Source organism: Pteropus medius, unplaced genomic scaffold, assembly GCF_902729225.1.
Source record: "Pteropus medius unplaced genomic scaffold, Ma_sr-lr_union100, whole genome shotgun sequence".
NCBI lineage: Eukaryota > Metazoa > Chordata > Mammalia > Chiroptera > Pteropodidae > Pteropus > Pteropus medius.
In genome coordinates this window covers 14,267,940-14,291,259 of record NW_024354499.1, presented here as the reverse complement: position 1 = coordinate 14,291,259, position 23,320 = coordinate 14,267,940, and the positions used below count along the sequence as shown (strand labels likewise).

General features: G+C 39.1%; 1 protein-coding gene and 2 pseudogenes across 3 annotated transcripts in view; 1 reads left to right on the top strand and 2 right to left on the bottom strand.

Annotated features, from left to right (window-relative positions):
• The first annotated feature begins 1,206 nt into the window (after positions 1 to 1,206).
• Positions 1,207 to 1,325, top strand: LOC120594739 (uncharacterized; annotated as a pseudogene).
• A 5,823-nt stretch (positions 1,326 to 7,148) lies between these two features.
• LOC120594758 (uncharacterized) lies at positions 7,149 to 7,266 on the bottom strand (annotated as a pseudogene).
• A 7,392-nt stretch (positions 7,267 to 14,658) lies between these two features.
• Positions 14,659 to 23,320, bottom strand: part of KCMF1 (potassium channel modulatory factor 1) — a 63,057-nt gene continuing 54,395 nt past the window's right edge. For 2 of the 3 annotated variants that reach the window (XM_039852722.1, XM_039852723.1), the window contains exons 5-7: positions 22,126 to 22,300; positions 19,915 to 20,197; positions 16,505 to 16,766 (exon numbers count right to left, since the gene is read on the bottom strand). In XM_039852722.1, coding sequence (XP_039708656.1) covers positions 16,505 to 16,766; positions 19,915 to 20,197; positions 22,126 to 22,300 — 720 coding nt within the window. Of the gene's footprint in view, positions 16,767 to 19,914; positions 20,198 to 22,125; positions 22,301 to 23,320 lie in introns of all 3 variants that reach the window. The other variant, XM_039852721.1, reaches the window with a different exon arrangement.

The following is a 23,320-nucleotide window of genomic DNA, read 5'->3' as shown; positions in this document are numbered from 1 at the left end:
TGAGGATTCACTCAATGTTTGACAGGGGCTGACGGTCTTCTTCCAGGCATTGTCGAGTAGCTGTTTCCGGGCTGTTGGACTGAGGGTCTTAGCTCCTCGCTGGCTGTTGGCCGGACGCTTGCTGCAGTTCTTTGCCATCTGGACCTCTCCATAGTAGCTCACAATACAGCAACTGGCTTTCCCTAGAAGAAGTAAGTGAGAGAGCAAGAGGGAGTTCTCAAGAAGTAAGTCAGAGTGGTTTGTAACCTGTGATACAATAAGAAATATATATTTGGTCTTTGTTCCTGGTTCCTGACGCAGAGCTCCTAAATCCCTGAGGACTTCCTGAGTGATAGGAGAGATAGGAGTATCTTTCGTTCTAGTGAAGCAACTCACTAGAGCAACCCCTGGTGGGCCCCTGTACCAGGCGGATGCTGGCCAGCAGGAAGACCAAGTCTTGATTAGGGGTTTGTCCGCCATCCCTTGACCTCTAAGAAAGGAGAAGAGGCTGGAGATTAAGTCAATCGACATAGATTAATGAAATAGGATAGAGTCCAGAAATTGATCCAAATAAATATGGAGATTTGACTTTTTATATTGATGCAATGAAGAAAGGGTAATCCTTTCAACAAATGATATTGGAACAATTCTGTATCCATATGAAAAAAAATGACATAAACTTCATGCCTTATCTTTAAAAATTAAGTCAAAATTGATTATAGGGACAACATTAAAAATGTTTGTTCATCAAAGGACACTATCAAGAGAGTGAAGAGACACTCCACATAATGGGAGAAAATACTTGCAAATCATATGTATGATAGGGGATTAATATTGAAAAGATATAAATAAATCCTACAACTCAATAACAAAAAAAAATCAACCCAATTTAAAAATGAGCAGAGGACTTAACTAACCATCTCTTCGAAGAAGATATACAAATAGCCAATAAGCACATGAAAACATGCTCAATATTGTTAGTCATTAAGGAAATGAAAATCAAACCAACAATGAGATAACACTTTATATCCACTAGGATGACTATTATTTTTCTAAAAGAAAAATAGCAAGTATTGGTGGAAATGTGGAGAAATTGGAACCATGGTGCATTTCTGCTACAAATGGAAAATGGTGCAGCTGCTGTGGAAAACACTATGGTACTTCCTCATATGTTAAACGTAGAATTACCATATGATTCAGTAATTCCACTTCTAAATATATACCCAAGTCTATGGCCATGCTACCCTGAACAAGCCCGATCCCATCTGATCTCGAAAGTTAATCAGGGTCAGGCCTGATTAGTACTTGGATAGGAGATCACCTAGGAAGACCAGGTGCTGTAGGCACAAAAAATAAAAAAAATAAGGGATTGTAAGCTGACAAGGTCGTTGCAATCTGTGAGGTCAACCAAGGGTTGCCTCACAAAAAAAAATAATAATAATTAAAAATTAAAAAAAATATATATATATATCTCCAAAAGAAATAAAAGTAGGGACTCAACAGATACTTGCCATATGTTCATAGCGGCATTATTGACAATAGCCAAAAGGTGGAAACAATACAAATGTCCATCAATAGATAAACAAAATGTGATATATCCATACAATAGAATGTTATTTAGCCTTAAAAAGGAACGAACTTTAGAAAGATGGGTGAACCTTGAACATATTATGCTAAGTGAAACAAGCTAGACACAAAAGGACAAACCTTATATGATTCCATATAGATGAGGTACCTAAAATGGACAAATTCACAGAGATAGAAAGTATAATAAAGGGTACCAGGTGCTAGGAGGAGGGGAGAATAGGAGTTATTATTTAATGGGTACAGAGTTTTGTTTGGATTGATAAAAAAAGTTCTGGGAATGGATAATAGTAATGCTTGTACAATGTTGTAAATATACTAATGCCACTGAACTGTACCCTTAAAAATGGTTAAGACGGTAAATTTTATTATATATACATATATATATATATATGTATACACACACACACACACACACACACACACACACACACACACACGCATTCACATTTTACTCAAGTGCACATGGATTATTATCCTGGTAAACCATATGTTAGGCCACAAAAGAAGTCTTAATAAATTTTTAAAAATTAAAATCACACAAAATATGCTTTCTAATTACAATGGAATAAAACTAGGAATCAATAACAGAAGGAAAACTAGGAAGTTCACAAATATATGGAAATTAAATAACAGTCAAACAATAAATGGGTTAAGGAAAAAAAATCACAAAGGAACTTTTAAAAATACTTAAAGATGAATGAAAATGTAAACATGACACCCCAAAACTTACAGAGAAAGTAGTACTAAGAAGGAAATTTATTGCAGTAAATGAATACATTAAAAATAAGAAAGATCTCAAATTAATAACCTAACTTTAAACCTCGAGAAACTAGAAGAAAAGAACAAAGTAAACCCAAACCTAGCATAAGAAAGGAAATAATAACTTAGACTAGACTGAAGATAAATGAAACAGAGAATAGAAGAATAATAGAGAGATCACTGAAATAAAAAACCGATTCTTTAAAAGATTAACAAAATTGACAAAATTTAAGGTAGACTGAAAAAGAAAAAAAGATAAAGGCTGCAAAAAATATGATATATCCACAGAATAGAATATTATTTGGCCCTAAAGGGAATAAAGTACTGATCCATGCAGTATCAAGTGTGTAAACAATATTCACATCATAGGGATATGAAAAGAAGACAGAGAGCAAGAAACTGAAAACCTACTTGAATAAATAATGACAGAAAACTTTCTTAACTTGGCAAAGGAACTAGACATCCAAGTCCAGGAAGTACAGAGGGTCCCAAACAAGATGAACCCAAAGAGGCCCACACCAAGACACACAGTAATTAAAACGCCAAAGGTTAAAGACAAAGAGAGAATCTTAAAAGCAGTTCGTTACCTACAAGGGAGCTCACATATGACTCTCAGCTGATTTTTTCAACAGAAATTTTGTAGGCCAGAAGGGCTTGGCACAAGATATTCCAAGTGATAAAAAGCTAGGATCTACAACCAAAATTACTCTACCCAGCAAGGCTATCATTTAGATTGAAAAAGAGATAAAGAGATTCCCAGACAAAAACAAACAAACAAACAAACAAACAAACAAACTAAAGAAGTTCGACACCACCAAAACTGTATTACAAAAAATGTTATGGGGACTTCTTTAAGAAAAAGAAAAGCAAGATCTAAAATACGAGTAATAAAATATTGCGAAGAATTAAAAGTCTCATGGACAAAGGCAAATATAAAATAAAAACAGTGGATCAGGTACAAAGTTTAAAAGGCAAAACTTGGAAGATCATGTGTAATTACAACACACAAACACACACACACACACACAAAAGAAATAAAAAATAATGACAAAAACATAAATATGGCAGGGGTGAGTAAAAATAGTAGTGATTTTAGAATATGTTCAAACTTAAGCAACCATCGACTGAACATAGACTGTTATAAACAGCTCAGTATAGATGAAGCACTTGGTAACCATAAACCAAAAATCTATAAGAGATATACAAGAAATAAAGAGAAAAGAATCTAAACAGACCACGACAGAAAGTCAGCAACACGAAAGAGAGCAAGAGAATGAGAAAGGAACAGAAACTACAAGAACAATCAGAAAACAATTAATACATTGACGATAACTGCATACCTATTAATAATCACTTTAAATGTAAATGGATTAAATGCTCCAATCAAAAGACATAGTGTGGCTGGCTGAACAAGAAAACAAGACCTATATATATGCTGCCTACATGAGGCCCACTTAAGATCAAAAGACACATAGAGACTGAAAGTAAAGGGATATTTCATGCAAATGGAAAAGCTGGGGTAGCAATACTTAGACATAATACAATATGTACAATAAGTACATAATACAATATGTAGTACCGACTTCAATAGACCTACTCTGAACTGGATTTTGGGCAGCGCTCCATTTAATTGCCATTTATTATCTATTCCCTACATGCTCCCTTTCTAACAAAGGGCCATGACTACAATTTGGGTCTCAGGTAACCAAAGACAGCTAGGAGTCTGTCGCCAACTGTCCTAAAAATGTTTAGGAATTTTCCTTTTCCCATTGCCCAGTTACTCAAGTAAATAGGCCCGTTTGGTAGAAGACCAGAAGAAATCATTACTACGTTCAATTGCCATGTGGTGCAGGGTCCATTCTGGAATTCTAGCCTCTTCTTCAATCACTGGATTCTGGGTTTTGAAAATTGGCTTAGTATAGAAACCAGGCAAAGACTGTGACTTTTTATTGGAGCAACTGCCCTCAGCTTCATTGTCATTATCCTTGATTTCTTTTGATGGTTCAATTTGAGTAGTGTCCTTGTTGGCTAATCAACTGTTTTGCCTGTGGTTATAAGTTCTATTACCCATCTCCATAATTCTTCTGCTCTGACCAGGTTGGCTGCCACTTAAACCCTGCTGCACCCTGTGACAGCTGCCACTTCTTGGCTTTAAGCAGTTGAGTGCTGTCACTCAACTACTGCTTCCAAGCCCCATCTAGCCCATTGCTGAGTGAGCCTTTGCGTGGGAGGAAACAAGGTCCCCAGGGGTAGATCACTTCCCTCAGATCACTCAGCTGGGAAATAGCAGTTGCTTGGATCCCAGGCAGTCTGGCCCAGACACCATAATTCACCCCATCCCCTCTACTGTTGGGGAAACCTGTAAAATAAATGTTAAAACAGATCTCTTGGAGGCCTCCAAGGCTTAGGACTGGACACGGGGTTGTCTTTCTTTTTGTGTTGATTCACTGCCCCCGTGTGGCCACATCTGAACTTCATTCTTTTATTATTCCTCGAATACCTTCGAGCTCCGCAGATGCTGTCCCTGCTGTGAAGACTCTCCAACCTCGCCCTGCTGGGAAACACACCCCCGCTGGCCTGGGGCAGCGCCACACGGGGCAGGTTACTTAACCTTCCTGGGCCTCAGTTTCGTCCTTTCTAAAATGGGGAAATGGTAACAAATTAAATGAAACGATGACATGAAATAATACAACTAAATTCCTGGATCAAACTAAGGACCCAGATAAACATTAGCAACGGTGCAGTAATGCTCAGTTCTTTTCTCTCTAAAACAAGGCGGCAACAGTCACCCTCACACCTTAGTTGAAACGAGTGAGCTGCAAAGTCAACTGCAAAAGTTGAAAATTGGTTTTCAGCATGAGGCCACCCCCTTTTCCAGGCTCGTTGCAAAATGCTCTGCTATACTAGCTTGGTTCTTGCTGGCTTACTCAGCTCACAGCTGAGCAGGAGGTGTAGAAGTTGCTGAAGTGATGGGCGGCCTGGCTCAGCTCTCTGGTTTTGAGACTCAGAAGTTCCTCACCAAACAAAGCTCTACTGCTCTTAAAGCTGGAAGGACCTACTTCCCCATGACTGGGGTCATGAAGTGTGGATTTTCCCCAAAATTCTCCTCCCTGGACCAGTCGTTGGAGCATTCTAGGTGTGAGGCCGCCAAGGACCTTCTGGACGTGACTTCTGACCACCAGCACAGCCAGCCTGTGAGGAAGCTGTCACACAGCAGGAGGGTCAGGCTCTGAGTTAAGGAATGGCTCAAATTTCCCATAGCTGGCCTGGCCTCAGCTGGGATTCAGTCCCGGATCCCAGCCTTGGCCCCGTATCACTAGAGCAAGGCCTCGTGCCTTGTTGTCAACATGGAGCCCATTCATGATGGCTGATCACCAGCCTCACAGACCAAGAAGGGGAGCCCTGGCATTGCCTGCACCTTCCCCGTCACTGCTGAAGTGATCCTTAAGACCACAAACACACAGAGAAACTTTTTGGGATCTGCTGACTCTGGTTCCCAGGAATTAGCCAAGTTCGTTCATCTCAAAGACAGAAGAGGCAGCTGGAAGATCAGGGTGGTAACAGAAAAAGGCCTAGGTGAGGTGCCATGTCTCAAACATTCTTAATGGGCGACGACCTCCAACCTTTGGAAAATGGAGTGGCAATTTTGGAGGCAATGTTCAATATAGTATAAAGGCCACCAGTTTAATTCTAATCTGAGAAAGAAATTTATGTGTTTTCTTAGGCCAGTGTTTCTAAAAGTTATTAAGTGGCTTTACGAGTCCTACCCAAAAAATTTCCCAAAAATGACAATCTAAATGCCCCAGGGAAACTTTTCTGAACTCTTGACTCCTCTGGATTAGTGGTAGTAAAGAGAAGGACGAAATTCTGAAGAGGTCAGAAAAGAACATTAGTAGAACGAATTGCATTTCTAGAAATGTCCTAATTTTAATTTACTGTCATATCAGATATCATGCCAGATGGATTTTACTTTGTGTGATCAGACACCTGGGTCAGGATTTTGGCTCGGGCAGTGGTAGAACCTGGGAAAATTAATTCCATCTCTGTATCTTAGTGTTAAGCGTCTCTAAAGCAGCCCTGGTCACCAACAGGGCTGTGAGGATCACCACTTCAACTGCTTGGCTGGCTGGCCACACTTTCATAGATAGGGCTGTCAGGCAACATTGAGCCCACGTGGATTCAGATAGGGTGTTATACATATAGACAGCAAAGGCAGAATCAGCATGGTGTCAGCTCCTTGCATCCCTAGTTCCACAAGATGACACGGACACTGAACTAGAGGTCTACATAACAGGTAACATGGGCAGTGGGTCACTCTGCCAGCCTCAACTTTAGCCAAGCAACTCGCAAAGCTGCTGGCCTCTACTGCGGTCAAGCCTTGCCCATGCGGAGTCGTGCGGGACTGCTGGGCACCAGGGCGGAGCTGCTCCTCTACACTTAGTTTTATCATATGCAAGGTGAGAATATTGAGAATATCTAACACAGATATGTTTTTGGTCCCCCCTCCCCTCTTTGATTTCCCCTTCCTCCATCTTCTACCACTGACCTATGGATGTTGCCATCTCCCCTTAAGAACTGGATCTCTGAAGGTGGGGCGACTCCTCCCACACGCTCAAGGCGTGCACCCAGGGCCTGGCACACCCGGGGTATGATCCATGGCTCCACCTGGGGTGCGAACCCAGGACCTTCTGCGTGTAAAGCAGACGTGCTAACTGCTACACTGTGGAACCACCCCTAAGACACAGAATACTAGTCCATGGATAGGTGATATTGCTCAAAGCTAATTTGGCCAAAGCCAACTTTTTAATTTTTTTTTTTTTTTACGCCTACAGCACCTGGTCTTCCTAGTGGTCTCCCATCCAAGTACTAACCGGGCCCAACTCTGCTTAGCTTCCAAGATCAGACAGGATCGGGTGTGTTCAGGGTAGCATGGCCGTAGGGTATGTTTTTTTATTTGAGATAAAGTTCACATAAAACTCACCTTTTTAAAGTGTGTGATTCAGTAGTTTTTAGTATATTCACAGAATTGTGCAACCATCACCACTACCTAATTCTAGAATATTTCATCAATCCAGAAAGAAACCTTGTACCATTAGCAGTTATTCTCCACTCCCCCTTCCCTTGCAGCCTCTGGTGACCACTAATCCACCTTCTGTCTCTATACATTTGTTGATTCTGGTCATTTCCTTTAAAAGAAATCATGTAACATGTGCCCCTTTGTGTCTCGCTTTTTTCACTTAACATGTTTTTAGGGCCCATCCAAGTTGTAGCATGTATTAGTACTTCATTCCTCTTTAGGGCCAAATAACATTCCATTCTATGGATATACCATGTTTTCTTTACTCATTCATCACTTGAAGGACATTTGGGTTGTTTCCACTTTGGGGCTCTTATGAGTAATGCTGCTATCAATATTCATGTGTGAATTTGTGTATGAACATATGCTTTTAATTCTCTGGGGTACATACCTAGGAATGGAATTGCTGGGTCATATGATAACTATATTTAAGTTTTTAAAGAACTGTCAAAATCTTTTCCACAGTGGCTAAGCATTTTATAATGGTATGTACTTTTAAAATTATAAAAATCACTCTTAACAGACTGGCCCACAATATTCACTCTTTCATAAATATTTATGGAGCAGCTACTATGTGCCAAATATTGTTGTAGACATAGGGATATAGTGTTGAATAATAGAAAGCTGGCAACCATGTGCATGTGTGTATGTGTGTGTGTGGGGGGCGGGATGAGTCGGATAGTGATATGATTTATAGGGAAACAACAAAGTGGGGAGGGGGCTAGGGAATTCTGGGACTCCTTGGTGGGCATAGGGTCGCTATTATAATTGGATGGTCAGGGAAGTTCTCCTTGAGAAAGAGAAGGAGGTAAGGGAACATGGACGTTCCAAGAAAGGGAACTGCAAAGGCAAAAGTCCCAAAGCTCTGGCCTGTCCGAGGAACAGCAAGGTGGCAAGGGAGGCTGGGGTGGAGGGCATAAAGAGAGCAGCAGGAAATAACACAGAAGAGTAACAATGACCACATCCTGCAGGGCCCTGGGGCCATGGTGAGAACCCTGGTCTTCACTCTGAGAGGGATGGGAGCCATTGCAGGAACCTGAGGCACTTAGTGGTGGGGTCTTCCTGGGCTCTGACGAGATGGTCCAACAGCTGTGTTGAGCAGAGATTGGGAAGAGACAGGGATGCAGGGTGAGGATGATGGTGGCTTGGCCAAGGGCAGTAATGGAGATGGTGAGAAGGGGTCAGGTCCTGGATAACTTATGGAAATAGCACAACAGGATTTGCTGATTAAATGAACATGAAGTGCGAGGAAAAAGAAGAGTAGAAAATGGTTCCAACAGGTTTTGGCCGAAGCAACTGAATGGAAAGAAAGCTGTGCTAGTTATTGACCTTCGTTGACCACGAACCCTGAGTGCCTGGCACTTAGTAGGCACAACAAACTGAGCACTTGAAAAGGTGGTAGGAACCTCAACGAGGTCTCTATCGGTGTTTATTCTTTGATACCTCTGGGTCACCTAACCTAGGGTGATACCTCCCTCCCCCTGATCTCAAACTCTTCGGATAGAGATTTTGGGGTTTTTGTGATTTATACTATGTTACGGGTCCCCAGGGAGATTTTGGCCTGAATCTCACAAGTGTTTGAAGGTGAGCAGGCCAATTGAATCATGCCTTTGTATAGATGCATGTGCTCTGTCTTCTGGAGTTTGCTCCCAAGTGAATCTTGTGTTGTGTTCTCTGCCTTCTGACCTGCCACCTACCATTTATTGAACAGTTACTTTGCACCAGCCACCATATCAGCACATTACTACTATTAGCTTCATTTAATAGTGAGAAAATAGGCACACTATTTAATTAAGGTTAATTAACTTGACCAAGATCACAGAGCTAGAAAGTGACAGATCCAAGATCGAAACTCTTATCTGTGCTTGTAACCATTGCACTTTATCTTCTTCGTGTTCTGGGCTGGAAACACTCCCTTTCAGGTGTGTTTCTGTGGGAACTGCCTTCAGAGGGCAATTAGATTTTTCCAACTCTAAACTTTAATTCCAGAGGTCTATTTTCCAGGTTAACTTTACCTTTAACTCAACTTGATTTGGAGCCTCACCCACCACCCTGGATAAGAAAAATGTGCATCTCTTAGTCCTTGCCATGAATTTTAAGTTCTAACCTTTGGTCAAAAACCACCTGTCCAGAATTGATTGACCATTTGTCGCCCAGGACTTGCCTGCTAGTCCAAATATGACTGGGGCACTTTTGAGGTGGGAGAGGGAACATCAAGATGATGAGCTGAACCTGAATTCCTAATACTGAAAATTATATCTGTTCTTATTCATTGTGATATTTCCAGCCACTTCTTTCTACCGATCTTATTCCATTCTTTCTCTTGATGACCATCTATCATGGCTGGTTACAGAATTTATAAACATCTAAAAGCTGAGCGCTTGGCAAATACTTTGTTAATTACTGCTCTAAATTGTGCTTGAAATGCCCCATAACAATGTCTACCTTATGACAGTATGTGCAAAGCAGTATTTGTTGCATCCTTTAAGAAACCTTAGCCAATCCTCGGCTATGCTGAAGGCAATTTGAAATAGGACAGTGTAAAAAGAATGTCTGGCACCGGGGCCACTGGACAAGTACCTGAGAGTCTACGTGGTGGGTTTTGGTTTAATCAGGTGGACTTGTAACCATAGAGTGGTGAATACTTGGAAAAAAACTCTACAAATAACTAAGACTCATTGACATATGCTAAAACTGTTCCACTCCACCTTCTTCCTCAGAGACCCCACTTCATCATCTCAGTCCCTGGGGGCCTACGCCAAAGTGAAAGATTCTGGTTCAGGCTAGATGCCACAGTTGTGTGGGTTTCGTTTTGAACCCTACCATTCACTGAAGGCAGTTGGGTGTTCGAAAAGGAAAAACCCACAACCAAGAAGACAACAAGGACTGTGAAGAGGAAAAATAATTTGATGAGAATTAAGCCTTCTCCCTTCTCTGGTCCTGGATGGGTGGGTCTCATGGCCATGCAGACAAAGTTCCGGAGGATCTTTTTCAATTCCTTCTTTCTAGTCTCACTTGGCCTGTGAAGCTATACGTAGAAAAATTATTCTAAAGTCTTTTTCTGGACTGAGGACAGATGCCACACCTTCCTCTCTCAGGATAGCAACTCAAATGCTATCAGCAATGGGTCTTAGGATAACCTGGGTGGGTTACCTGAAAGTTCTGCAGGCAAATAGAGCTAAGACTTCAGGTGTCACTGGAAGCATTAATGAAACATGCACAGACAGAACACAGAAGGAAACAAGATATTCATGGGCATTTAAAACTATAACAATCCCCTGTAGACCAGCTCAGGTACTAGTACCACAGATGTCTGAGTCTGTTGATTGTTATATCTTAAGATGATACAACACAGCCATTGAAATCAAGCTGTTATCCACACGAATGAAATGGAAAATAATGTAGCAGTTTTACATATGTATCCAAGAATATATTCAAATCAGAAAACACAGTAAGCTGGGGGGCCAAGTGATGATGTTATAAAAGATAATCCATATAAGGGATCAGTGTAAATTAATCTGAGAGCCTGTTACAAAGTTAGTAATTTATTTTAAAGTATTACTGTAGTCAGTGTGGTATTTTCCAAAGTAAGCGTTAATTGTAAGAGTGGTCAGCTAACAAGGTGGCTGCTAACCAACTGGGCACGCTCCAGTGGCAGCTATGACCAGCTCTTTTGTAATTCAACAAACTGTAGTTAGCATACTACATATTAAAAAAATGGTGAAAACTATTTTCTTGTTGTCATGAGAAGCTCTCATAGATAAAATTAAAAGCATTCAAGATCGGCCAGAATAGTTTATGCAACTAGGGTATAAGAATCCATGAAATTTTCACCCCCTAGAGACAGTGACTTGTGCTCACGTCCCAGTTGGTCTGGTCCACATGCTGATTTAGTGGCATTACAAAATCTTACCTTAGGAATATTGATGCTTCTACCTCAAGTAAACCTTTTATACAGAGTGTGGTCAGGACATCTAAAAGGAGAGCTGGGACTTCATCCAGTTTACAGAATAGGGTGTACCAACTGTTTTTGTGCCAGTTTTGCTATTAAATTGGACTGATGTTTTATGTGTAAGGCAGAATTCTAAAAACTTTCACTCAAATCTGGTAGCAAGATTTAAAGGAGCAGCTCATTCACCAGATCAGATCAGTCACCTTATCAATGAAATAGGTGTGGTAACCTTTGAAAACACTCCCAATTGGGTGAGAAAGGCTATTTTAGGAAGTTGTTTCTAAAGAATTCTCTTAGGGAATTGTCAGTGGGGCAAGTAGGAGGTGTGTAATGTCTGTAAAAACTGCAAGCTGTAAATGACGCTTAGGCTTAGACCAAAGCTACTGAGAACTCAAAGTATGGTATGCGAGAGAGATATCAGGGGTGATGTGATGGTGGTTTGCATAGACAGAGCAGCCAGGAAACCGCAGGCCACATGCACCATCTACAAAGGAAACAATGTAAAACACTAGGTTCCTGGCGGTTAGTAAAGTTCTCTTAGACTAGAAGAGAAAAACTGTCTGTCTAGGCCTGAGGAAAGCGGGCCAGAGGGGTTTGTGCACCTAGAGATTTTCAAATCACGGTGCATTCACCATCGTCTGTGTACAATTTGTGCATCAAAGGAAGTTATCAGGGACACAAAATCACACTTCAGGGTTTCTTTTTAATCAGACACTTTTTACTAGTTGCTGTAAAGTTCAACTGACTATAAAGCCTGAGGAATTGAGAGGAGTGCCTTACTTGGTAATCTGAGGAACCTAACCAAGGCACTACTCACCTGATAGCAACCGACTAAAATGCCATGTGGATTTAGGTTCTGGACCAGCTTCTGAGAGAGTAATAATCTTTCAAATTTGAATCTGCCAACCAAGAGGCAACATCTGCATGCGAGGCTTGCAGCAGGGTTCCTTAAATAAGGAACTTTCCAAGCTCATATATTTATAGTACAATTATTTGACAGGGATGGGCCGAAACATCAGAAGAACCAAGAGTTAAGAGTATACTAGTCAGTAACAAAGACAAAGCACTGCTGAAGCATGAAGTTGATGGGTATGAAAAATTAATTTTTCAAACTATTCTGAAAAACAAAAGCACTCAAATTTGGCTTTGGAATACTGTGATGAAATCATTCTACTAAGGCCATGCTTAAAGCCACAGAATTTCCCATGGTCATGAATGACCAGAAAGTCTGCAAACTGCTGCTCCATCTTGCATTCCAACCCCAGCCTCCCCACTCCAACCTGGAGACAAGGTTTCTGTTTCCATGTCTGAGGGAGACAACTGTTTTGAAGTGCCTAGTGGAGTTTTGGCGAGAGCACAGAAGAGCATGTCCTTTGTGCCAGCATATCATCAACTTTAACATATAACTCTGGGAAAATTTCATACCTAGTGTTTTACTTAATGCTGCACATGGAATCAATTTTGCATGTGCCTCTAAAACTGCAGATGCCAATAATTTAGAAATACAATAGATCCCTTATATAAACATTGTGATAGGGCTTTTCCCCCACAAAACTGATATTTGTTAAAGAGCTTGTAATGGGAGCATCCACTCGTCCATCACACTGGATTGGTTTTATACATCCGTTTCACAGGGCAATGCTAACCACATCAGGCTCCAGTTTACAGTGAGGTTACTTTTTACCGAGTATTTTTCAGTGGTAGGGATCCCATTCAGAAGACCCTTTTTCTCCAATCACCTCCCTCCTTCCCTCTTGATCACCTCCTTTATTTTTGCCCTTAAACAGGGCTATGAACTACTGAAGTTTGTGTGGATCCCAAGAGTAAAATACACAGGTAAGTGGAATATTTGCTGTGAGGGACCTTCTGAGACCCTTACCTGTTTAATTGTGGCCTACAGACCAGAAAAAATACCAAGAGTTGAGTATACTAGTCAGAAACAATAGTCTTAGTGATCAGTAGTCTCAAAATTCAAATATTGAGGGGAAAAAATAGCGGGGGAGCGAGGGAGATAATGGAATGGATTTTTATGTTACTTTTGCTAGTCTAATAATGTAATCTGCTATCCTAAGCTACATTTCCTTGGGGGCCATGGGGAAAGGGGCTTTCTCCTTAATTACCTGCATCTAATTATTAAGAATCCACTACAGACCTAGGCTCCAAATCTGTAGGTTAAAAAAATAAACAACGTACTCTAAATACGAATCCAAATTATTTCACTGTAGCCATCAGTAGAAATTATATCTTATGACTACAGCCATAAAAACATAGGAATTTCGATTTGTTCAAAAAGTTAAAACATTTTAGGAAACTAAGTGAATGAAAACAATCTGAGGTAATCATGAGGTAGATCTACTATTTCAGTTAAATTTCAAATTCTACTAGTCTCTGTAACTTAATATCCAGGAGTGTGATGCCCATGGATATCCTATACACAATTATAATTTAGCAGGAATTATTCTGGGATTCTTAAACACACTGCATATTCTATTCCATAAATTACATACACGAAAACATTCTCTATAGGTCTTCCTCTTCACTATAAATTTTTTTCGGGTTCTCCAAGTTATGGCATTAAACTTCTTCCAGAACACCTTGAGCAGAAAGATTTAAAATTACTTCCAAAGAGGAAGACAAGAACTGTAGAATACTTACAAACTTATACCCTAGACATATAAAATTAAATAAAACAAAAACTTCAAAACTCAGGATCTGGTCTTTAGAAATTTGAAGGTATAGCCCAAATAAACAATGGTATATTTTGTCTCCTTTACATCAAAGTCTTTGCAATTATTTTTACTCAATAATTCCAAAAATATGATGTTAATTCAGAAACTAAAGAAAAAAGACACAAGAATTTGAAGGACTTAAATATATTTTTTATATTGATAGTCTGTGTCTTTCTACCCTAATACATTATTGATTACATACAGGATGAGGTGAGGTATTTGTAAAATATCTGGTAAAAAATAATTAATATACAGTATTCTACATGAGATGGAATCTTATGAACCTTTAAGTCTTCTGAAGTTTAAATTCATCACCTAAATTAAACTGCCCTGAATGCACAACTTCAGTTGTTCCCTTAAACCATGTTAGAAGGGGAAGGACCTTACATTTTCCCAGAATTTGCACGGAAAAGGGAAAGCATACAATTGGCGATTTCTATTTCTCATATCCAAAGTAATGCATTCACACAAAATCTAAGTTTAGTATAATAAGAAAGAAAAAATACTGGATGAGATATAAAATCTCTAAATAATGGTTAGGCTAATTCACCAACACCAAAGAAATTCAAGTGGTCAACAGTCTTGAAAATGCTTTATTGAAATGTGTGACTTATGTGCAGAAGATGTGTTTGAAAAGACCACAGCTTGAAAACTGGTTTTTGAAACGTTTCAACAACCAATTGAAAGAAATGAAAATCACTACTGGACTTGACTTCTAGTATAACCAGAAGCCTGGGATAAAATTCTCCTTTAAAACATTTTCCATCACAGAAACTAAAGAAAACAAAACTATTGTATTTGGAGACTGTTGGAGTCTGAAGTTTCAGAGATGAAGAAGCAACAGTTTTTTAGACATGTGGGGTGACTTCTTTTTTGGTTACATTTGGATGAACATGGACTTCACAGTTCTCGGAAGAACACCGGAGGGTGTTCAAATCTGTATGCTTGTGGTGTTGAAGAAACGGAGAAATAGAGAGAAAGGAAAAGGACTATGGGAGAAGAGACTGACAAAAGGGCTCAGAGAAGTGAGAACTGGAAGAAGACATGATTAGGGTAAGTCTAGTTATAAATTTATCAGAAGCTGTGCGCACCTTTTTTAAAAGTCCTAAATTTACATTCCAAAAACTGCCCCTGAACCCCCAAACCCGCTGTCCCTGCCTTGGAGCTATTGTGAAAGTCTATGCACAAAACTGAAACAAAATAAAAAAATATCCCGGCCCCTCCAAATCCCAAAACAATCCCGAAAAAGCTGTACATTTTTTTTACACATAGGATTAATAATATAGGCATATAGGTGGCATGATTCAATTAAAAGGCTTTACTTTTTATGCCAGAAAAAAACCCAATAAATAAAAGGTGCTAAAGTTAGCATTAAGAATTTGGTTGTAATATATTGACAAAATGTGGGAAGGCAAATCCTCAAAGCTCCCCTGATACTGATCTGTCTTAGCAAACTATGAAGCAATACATAAATAACGCAAAATATGATTGAGAATGTGAGATTTTCAAAAACAAAGACAACATAATTCAGGTTAACTTCATTGAACAGTGAATAAATGAAATTCATCTACACCTGAATAAAACATATTTAACAATTGAAAAACTTTTAAACAACCACAAAAAGTAAAAACTTTCAACAAATATGAACAGAATTTGTTTTTTTAGGGCACATGAGCGCCCTGCAGCAGATTCCGACAGTAGCTTTACTGGTGTGTCTTCGATAGATGAGTTAAAGAGACAGGCTGAGCTCCACACAGGTAAGATAATTAACAGGGCGACAGGACAATCACACAGGGCGGAGCATGACACCCGGCTACGACCCCCAGATTCCACTGCAGAGTTGGCTTTATGCGTAGGAGGCACACAAAGAAAGGTGATTCAGGCAGACATTATTCAAAAGCTACTTCATCATGTAACTCTTTTGCCATGTAACCTTTGAATAATGTTTGGGAAAGCTTTGGGCTTTTATTTTTGTTTAAGTTTTACTCCTTGTATTTAATTTTTTAAATAACAAGGTCACTAAAACTCATGCACGCTGCAAAAAACCTCATGCAGTAGTTAAGGTAAACCATCCAAGCAGTTTTTATTCATTAATATTCATAAATACACACAGCAGCTTCATTAGAGATTTCAATTTTCCTCTTCAGTTTGAATGTGGAGTATTAGGAGAGCCTTTTGCATGTCAAGGTACAGGAAGCAGAGATCACCCCTGCACTGCTACCTACATTTACCTGCTAGAAGTAAAAATTAGTTAAGTGGAAATGATTATCATATATATTTTCTCTCTTCCTTTTGAATGTACACAATGTAACAAGAGTGACAGACCTGAAATTACAATCACCAAACAAACCCAAGATAGTTGTTGTCCACTTTCATTGGCAAATACAGCACAGAGGACATTGTCTGCGAATTGGGATGTCATCAAAGAGGAGGTGGTGGAGGCTCATTTCCTTTATTACTCTCTTTTAAATTTAGGTTCTCTAAAGCAACATCTAAAGGCATAATATCTACACAGCCCATAGCACCAAAATCTGCCATCTCCCCCCGTTCATCCTCGTCTGAGGAGGAGCTCTCTTCACGCACTAAAGTGGACAGAAGGAGCTCTTGGACAAACAGGCTGCGGTCTGCGCGCTCACTTTCCATGGACTGACGCTCTGTTTCAGACATTTTAGGATCATTTAACCTGTGTAAGTTAAAAAGAAAAGATCTCATTGGTAAAAAGTCGAGGAACAAAGGCATGGTCAATTTCTGCAATGTCCTACACTGTGTAAGCTTCACAGGTGGCAAACTCAGAATCTGAGACATGTTATTGGAACACCTCACTCTATCACCTTAATTACGTTGAGATTAATTCCCCACATTTGTAGCAATACCGTTACCCTGAGGTGCAAATCTATACTTTAATTAGATTCAATGAGAAAAATCCATTTAGACTTCTCACACTTCCTTCAGAGAAAACTGCGGTGAAAAATTGTCTGAGGAAAACAAATTTTCTAGCCGATTAGATGTTTGGAGAAGTAGTAATTTCCCTAACCAGAATTTCACCTGTGGGTAGTTAAAACAGGAAAAGTAGTAACCTCAGTCATAAAAACAAAATCTGCAGTGACAAGGATACTCGACTGAAGAAACTCCTAAAAGTTCCCTTGACTTTTCTCTATTATTTCCATGTAATTCTTCTTGAAATGAAGATACGAAGAGAAGCCCTAGCGGACAAGAAAACTCCCTCCCTCCACTACATTTCTCCTACCAAAAATCGGGTAAGCTGGGCTGAGGTCTAACGGCCTGGAATGCTCATCTGAATGTGCACTCAGACCTTCTAGGCTATGCTGGGAAGCCTGGTCCATCTGCACAGACACTGGATAGATGTTAAGAGTTGAATTCTTGTACTAACCTGTTAAATGACTTAAGCAAAATTTGATTCTGCTTAATTTCTGTACTGATTTTATTTCTTTACATTTATGGTGACAAAGACAAAAACAGAAACTAGCTGGAGCACTGGGGTTGGGAAAAGTAACAAAACAGGGAGATGTTGACAGTGAAAGGACCAGCAGGCATGCGTAACAGGAGCTTCTCCAGTAAACCTAGATGTACCTGAAGCCCACAGACAGATCAACTTCACGCTCCTCTACAGCTGGCATCTGCTCTCTGCTGCCTTATCTATGCCGAAAGGCGCAGGGGATTCCCAAATCAACAGTGGAGGATACCTACTGGGCACTTACTATGGGTCAGGCTCTGTTTTAAGTGCTTTTGATATGTATTATTTCTTTTAACTCCTATGAATTAAGTCCTATTATTATCAACATTTTACAGAATGAGAAAACTGAAGCAGAGGTTAAGTGACTTGTTCAAAATCTCACGGCTATCAAGTTCAAAACCACTGAATGATTAGATCTACAACTCAGAAAACGAATTTAAAGATCTGAATTTCAGAATTTAAAGAAAGCAAAAGGATACAGAGGTAATTACATGAAGTTATTAAATCTAAATGAAAAGGAACGGACTGATGACATTTACAGTTAAAACAAAATTAAGAATATCATTAAAAAGTATTAATGAAATAGGAGACTAAACAATAGGCTACATACTCTCAATCAAAAAGTATAAAAATGTGAAGTGAAATATATTCCACATTCTTAGCTTTGGAAAAGGCCTTTGGTAAAGAAAAAAAAAGGTCTAAAGTCAAAGCTACTATAGAAAAATAAAGGCTGTATGGAAGACTATCTATTCACTAAGCAAACTAGAAACGTATAGGCTGAGGTTCCAACCCTTTGGAGAACATGCAATTCCAATATTACTATTTTTATTTTTAGGAAATAACTGACAAAATGTTTTACTCCCAAGGGGCAGATAAAATCTGGTACGAGAGCTAGTTTTTCTCGTGGGCCAAACTTCATTTGGGATCTAAAAACCTGCAAAGCTTATAAGAATCTTCAAATGGAGGTTAGCAAAACTAACTGGCTCCATTACCCAAACTGGAATCTGACATAAGCACTTAATCACTTTCTAAAAGGTCAACCATTTTGGAATCCAAAGAAACTGTGTCCTCACCATCAGTTCTAAGGCAACAGAGCAGAAATTGCCCCTGGCCAAAGTGACCAAAGACAAGGCTTGAGCCCCACACACATCACCTAATAGCTGTATGACCGGAGACCAGGATTTCCCCTTGGAGACACTGCAGCCCTCTCCTTGTTTTGAAGATTCACAATGCACGTTAATATATTTGAAGTTCTGGGAAGCCCATAGTATGTAAACTGTTTTTGTTACTTAGTTTTGCCCAAATTATTCATCAGGAAAAAAAAATTAAACATAAGTAACTACATATATTCCCTTAGAATATAAAAAGTTCCAGGGAATAGTTTTTGAGAAATACTGCCTTAGGTAAAATCATGAATCAGGAACAAATGACACAATGAAAGATGTGGAAAATGGTCTGCAAATTACAAAGTATTATGCAATGTACGGTTTCAGATGACAGAAGGGGGCCTTCTGGAAGCTACAACCAGAATCCAAGGAAAGCACTCAGAAGCGACCCACACCATGCCCCGTGAGCCGGGGTATCCAGTGTAGAATTACTACACAGAGAAAAATCCCAGATCAAGCCCACTGATTAGGGGACTAAAAAAACAAGACAAGACAAAACAACAGGGCCAAGTGTAGGAAGGTGTCTTTTCTAAGGGCACTAGCAAGATAGTCAATCCACCCATAGGTCAGTGAACTCTCAGTGGATATACCCATTGGTAAGTCTCCTTTTTGAGGTAAGTATCTCGATCTGGCAAGTTACACTCCTGTTGTTGGCCATTTACTGTGTGTACTGAATATTTTTTTACACCATGGTAAACCATATTTTTAGTAGTCACTTTTGTATGTGCCAACCATAAGAATTTAAATACTTCTTTAGAAATTCTCAGGAGAAAACTGCCACTTATGAAATCTTCTCTTGTACCTTTTAATATTTCACAGCAGACTGAAACTAGCCATAAAAAAAAGCAATGTTAATTGTGATAATAAATGTACCTAATATGTCTCACATATGTAAATGACACGGTATTAAAGTTTTATAGGCAATCTGGGAATAGAAATTCCTATGAGATGAGGACATACTATTCGAACAAGACCACTGCATTCCTACTTTATCTAAAATAAGAATGATTTTTCATATTCTTGGGGAAATACTGAATACGCAGTTTTGATTAGAGATCTGTGGGTTTGATGGTTTGATCAAAGGCAGAGTGTTTAAGAACATTTATAAGCACAAAAAAGGAACGATCATTTCAGACTGTGCAGTGCCAATAAAACACTGTTCCTCAAAATTATGTTAATAAATAAGCTACCTTGTTAAAAGAAATTGGGAATTCTGGATAGTCTGCTGACTGCTTTCTGTGTTAGCTGTGTTGGTTGTTGCCGTGGATTGTGTGATTGTAGTGGTGACACTGCTTGTGTTAGTACGCCGGCTTGCATTGCGTGCGGTCTCCAGTTGCTGCCGTGCTGCCTGGGCGTGCTGCCGTTCCAGCTGCAGCTGCATCTGCAGTTGTTGTAACTGAGAAGCGGAAGGGCCAGAAGAATTAAGCTGTCCTCCTGCAGAACGTCTCACTCCTGATAACTGAGATAAAAGCTCTGCCAATGGAAATGAAGACGATTAATGTCTACTTAAATAATGCAGAAAACAAAATGGTACAGATCACTCTTTTAGCCCAGGAACATTAAAAATAATGCTCTTTAGAATTCCTCCTGGAGGCAGGAGTTGTATGTGGGGAATGCACATATGAATATGAAGCCACATACAATTACTTTTGTTTTAAGGGAAACGTAACAGATTGTTTATTTGTTTAATGAGCTAATTTAGTTCTCCAAGTAGTTTAGTAGATTAAAGTGGTTTATCTACTCATCCAATCAGAATATAAACCCTCTCAACAAGAGCGCCACGAAAGCAGGGATCAAGTATCCTGTTTATTATATTCTCAGCTCTTAGAACAGTGCCTGAGATAGTAGATGCTTAAACATTTAATCAATGATTGAATGAATTATTAGAATTAAATCCAAGAGACCTGGATCATTTCTAACTGTGAGCCTTGCAAACTTGCCTCTGCCTTCTCTCTCTGGCACTGTCATTTGAGAGTGCCTGAGTACCAACTGCAGCAAGGCTGACTGGCTCTTGGCTGTACAGCTTATTTGGTGGTCTGTTACCATCCAGACTCTATTTCAATAAGGCAGTTCTCATGAAGAGCAATGTGGACCAGTGTCCCTGTGTCCTCACCTAAGGAAGGTGTAGACACTGCCTTCTCCCGTGTGGAGGGTCCATCTACCTAGCTTACACGGAACTGACAGCTGCCTTGTAGACAGAAATTCCAAGGCTAGCGAATGCTCTTCATCATTAAAACTCATTAAGAGGGTAAAGTTATGTTTTCTTGTTCACAATTGTCTTATTTCAGGGATAAAGCAACATTCTTTCATACTGTACACTACTAAAATAAACAAATTTTCACTGATAGACAAAACTGAATGGAGAGAATTTCTCAATTTTGAATTTTCTTCCCAGAAATTACTTTAACCTTTAGTGACAGCAGGTAAATAGTATATTCCCATTGAATGAAGAAATTATTTTGTTAAGTCCCCCAAATTCAGTTTACTGGGCTTATTGCACATCCAAATGCCCAAAGCACATATAAAATGATTTTACATTGTATATCTCACATTTTTTAAGAACATTTCATGAGTAAAACTGTTCCTAGTCTCTACCACATATTTGTACTTTTCAGTGTTTCAGGATGTTCTGCAAGGTACATCGTGGCTTCCAAGTATACATTCCCCCATGTGCGCACATTTGGAACCTGGACAGGCTTTCCAGAGTCTTACTGCCTGTCTGTGCTTGGTATGTCTTTCAGAGTCTCAGGCTACAGTGGTTTCTTTAAAAACAATTTAATTTATTGGGATAACACTGGTTTATAACATTATATAAATTTCAGGTGTACAACATTATAATTCAGTATCTATATACTCTATTGTGTGCTCACCACCCAAAGTCTAGTTTCCTTTTGTTACCTATAGTGATTTCTGACCTTTTGACTCCTAGCACTTGTGTTCTAAGGCTGGCTTCCCAGGTACTTTTCACTATGTTCCACAACAGTATAGCTCTTAAATCAAGGCAAGAAGGGAGAAATTCCTACTTCACTTTCTTGTATGTGAAGAGCTTAATTCTTTAGTCTTGTCAATCAGTTTTCTTATCTGTGTATTTGTGGAGGCTGAACCATGGAATTCTGGAGGTCTTTCAGCTGATATCTTTTATGATTTTCTTGGGTTCCAATGCAGGCCACAAACAGAACATAGAACCATTTCTTATAATCTTATGCTTCTACGTACTTAGAGAAATGCCAGAATAATATGAATATATTGTCTATTTTAAAAACACTTAATAGTTAAAAACTTTTGGGAATTCTAGGAAGGAGAATAGGAGTGTGATGAGACTAAGAACAAAATCTCATCAAAAAATTTTAAAGGGAGCTCCCTCCCCAGCCATTTCCAGTATTAATATGAAACTAACTTACCAGCTATAGGATCCATGGCTTCCCTATTGCTTGGAGAATATGAACTCTGAGAAGAAGAAAGTCCACCAGTAGAACTGCTAGTAAAGTGCATGTTTGATCTACGAGCACGAGGACCTCCCAATCCCCGGCCAGGGTGAAACATTCTACGTACATGTCGAACACCACTCGATTCATCATAACTCCAAAGTTAAGGAAAGACCCGAGTTTTTAGAGAAAGGGAAAAAAAAATCACTCAAGCCTTTGCTAGTTAGACATACAGATTTCCTAAATTGGTAAGCAATTTAAAATAGCACATTTAGAATGCAAACATCACTACTGTATCTATAAGGGCTATTAACTCTAAAAAAAGACACAAATATAAAGCAACATGTGAGTATGTATATATTATGTGTGTCTATTTTCAAAGGGAAAAAAAGTTTCTCCAGGTGGGAAGAAATTTCTTCCTAGGCTCCAGGTGCAATGACCAGAATAACATTGCCAGATGAAGTGAAGGGCATCACCCAGTCAAACATCTGAGGTGACACATTCTCTTACTCTGATTTAGGTACTGAATTTCATATATTTTCATAACAAAGTGACCACAATCAATAAGCATCAGTTTTTATATCTGAGGAGAATATGCTAATATGTAAGCTAACCATATCTCAATTATCATCTGTAATGAGAAAGAAACAGTATGAATAAGTTCAGGTGTAAGAGTCCTTTTACCAGTTTTAAACTGTCTTTAAATTCTTTTTTAATGCTGTTGCTAAAAAAAAGGGTTCTGATACTTTGGAGGCATTCAGAGAAACCATTCCCTCATGTCAAACAAAGTTACCACACAGTAGCATCTTAAGTACCTGAAAATTAGTATGCTTCCAGAATAACTGCTATGCCAACATACTTTTTTCTAGAACTTCATGGTAATGTTCCTTTGGAATCTAAAATATAACATATAAAATATAACATAAGCCATCTCCTACTCTTATATTTTGCACAATTTAATTTTTTCTTGGTAACCAATGACTTATAAAAAATCATAATAGATGTAGATAATGTGGAACATTCTACTGAATAGAAACCAATTTCACTAGAGGCCCTTAAACTTACTGAAAAAGTTAAGTTTGGTTTTAAGTTATTTGCCTAGCTTTTCCATAAAGGTGGAGTGAAGCATGGATCAAGCATGGGTATTGTTATAGAATTCTTTTATACAAAA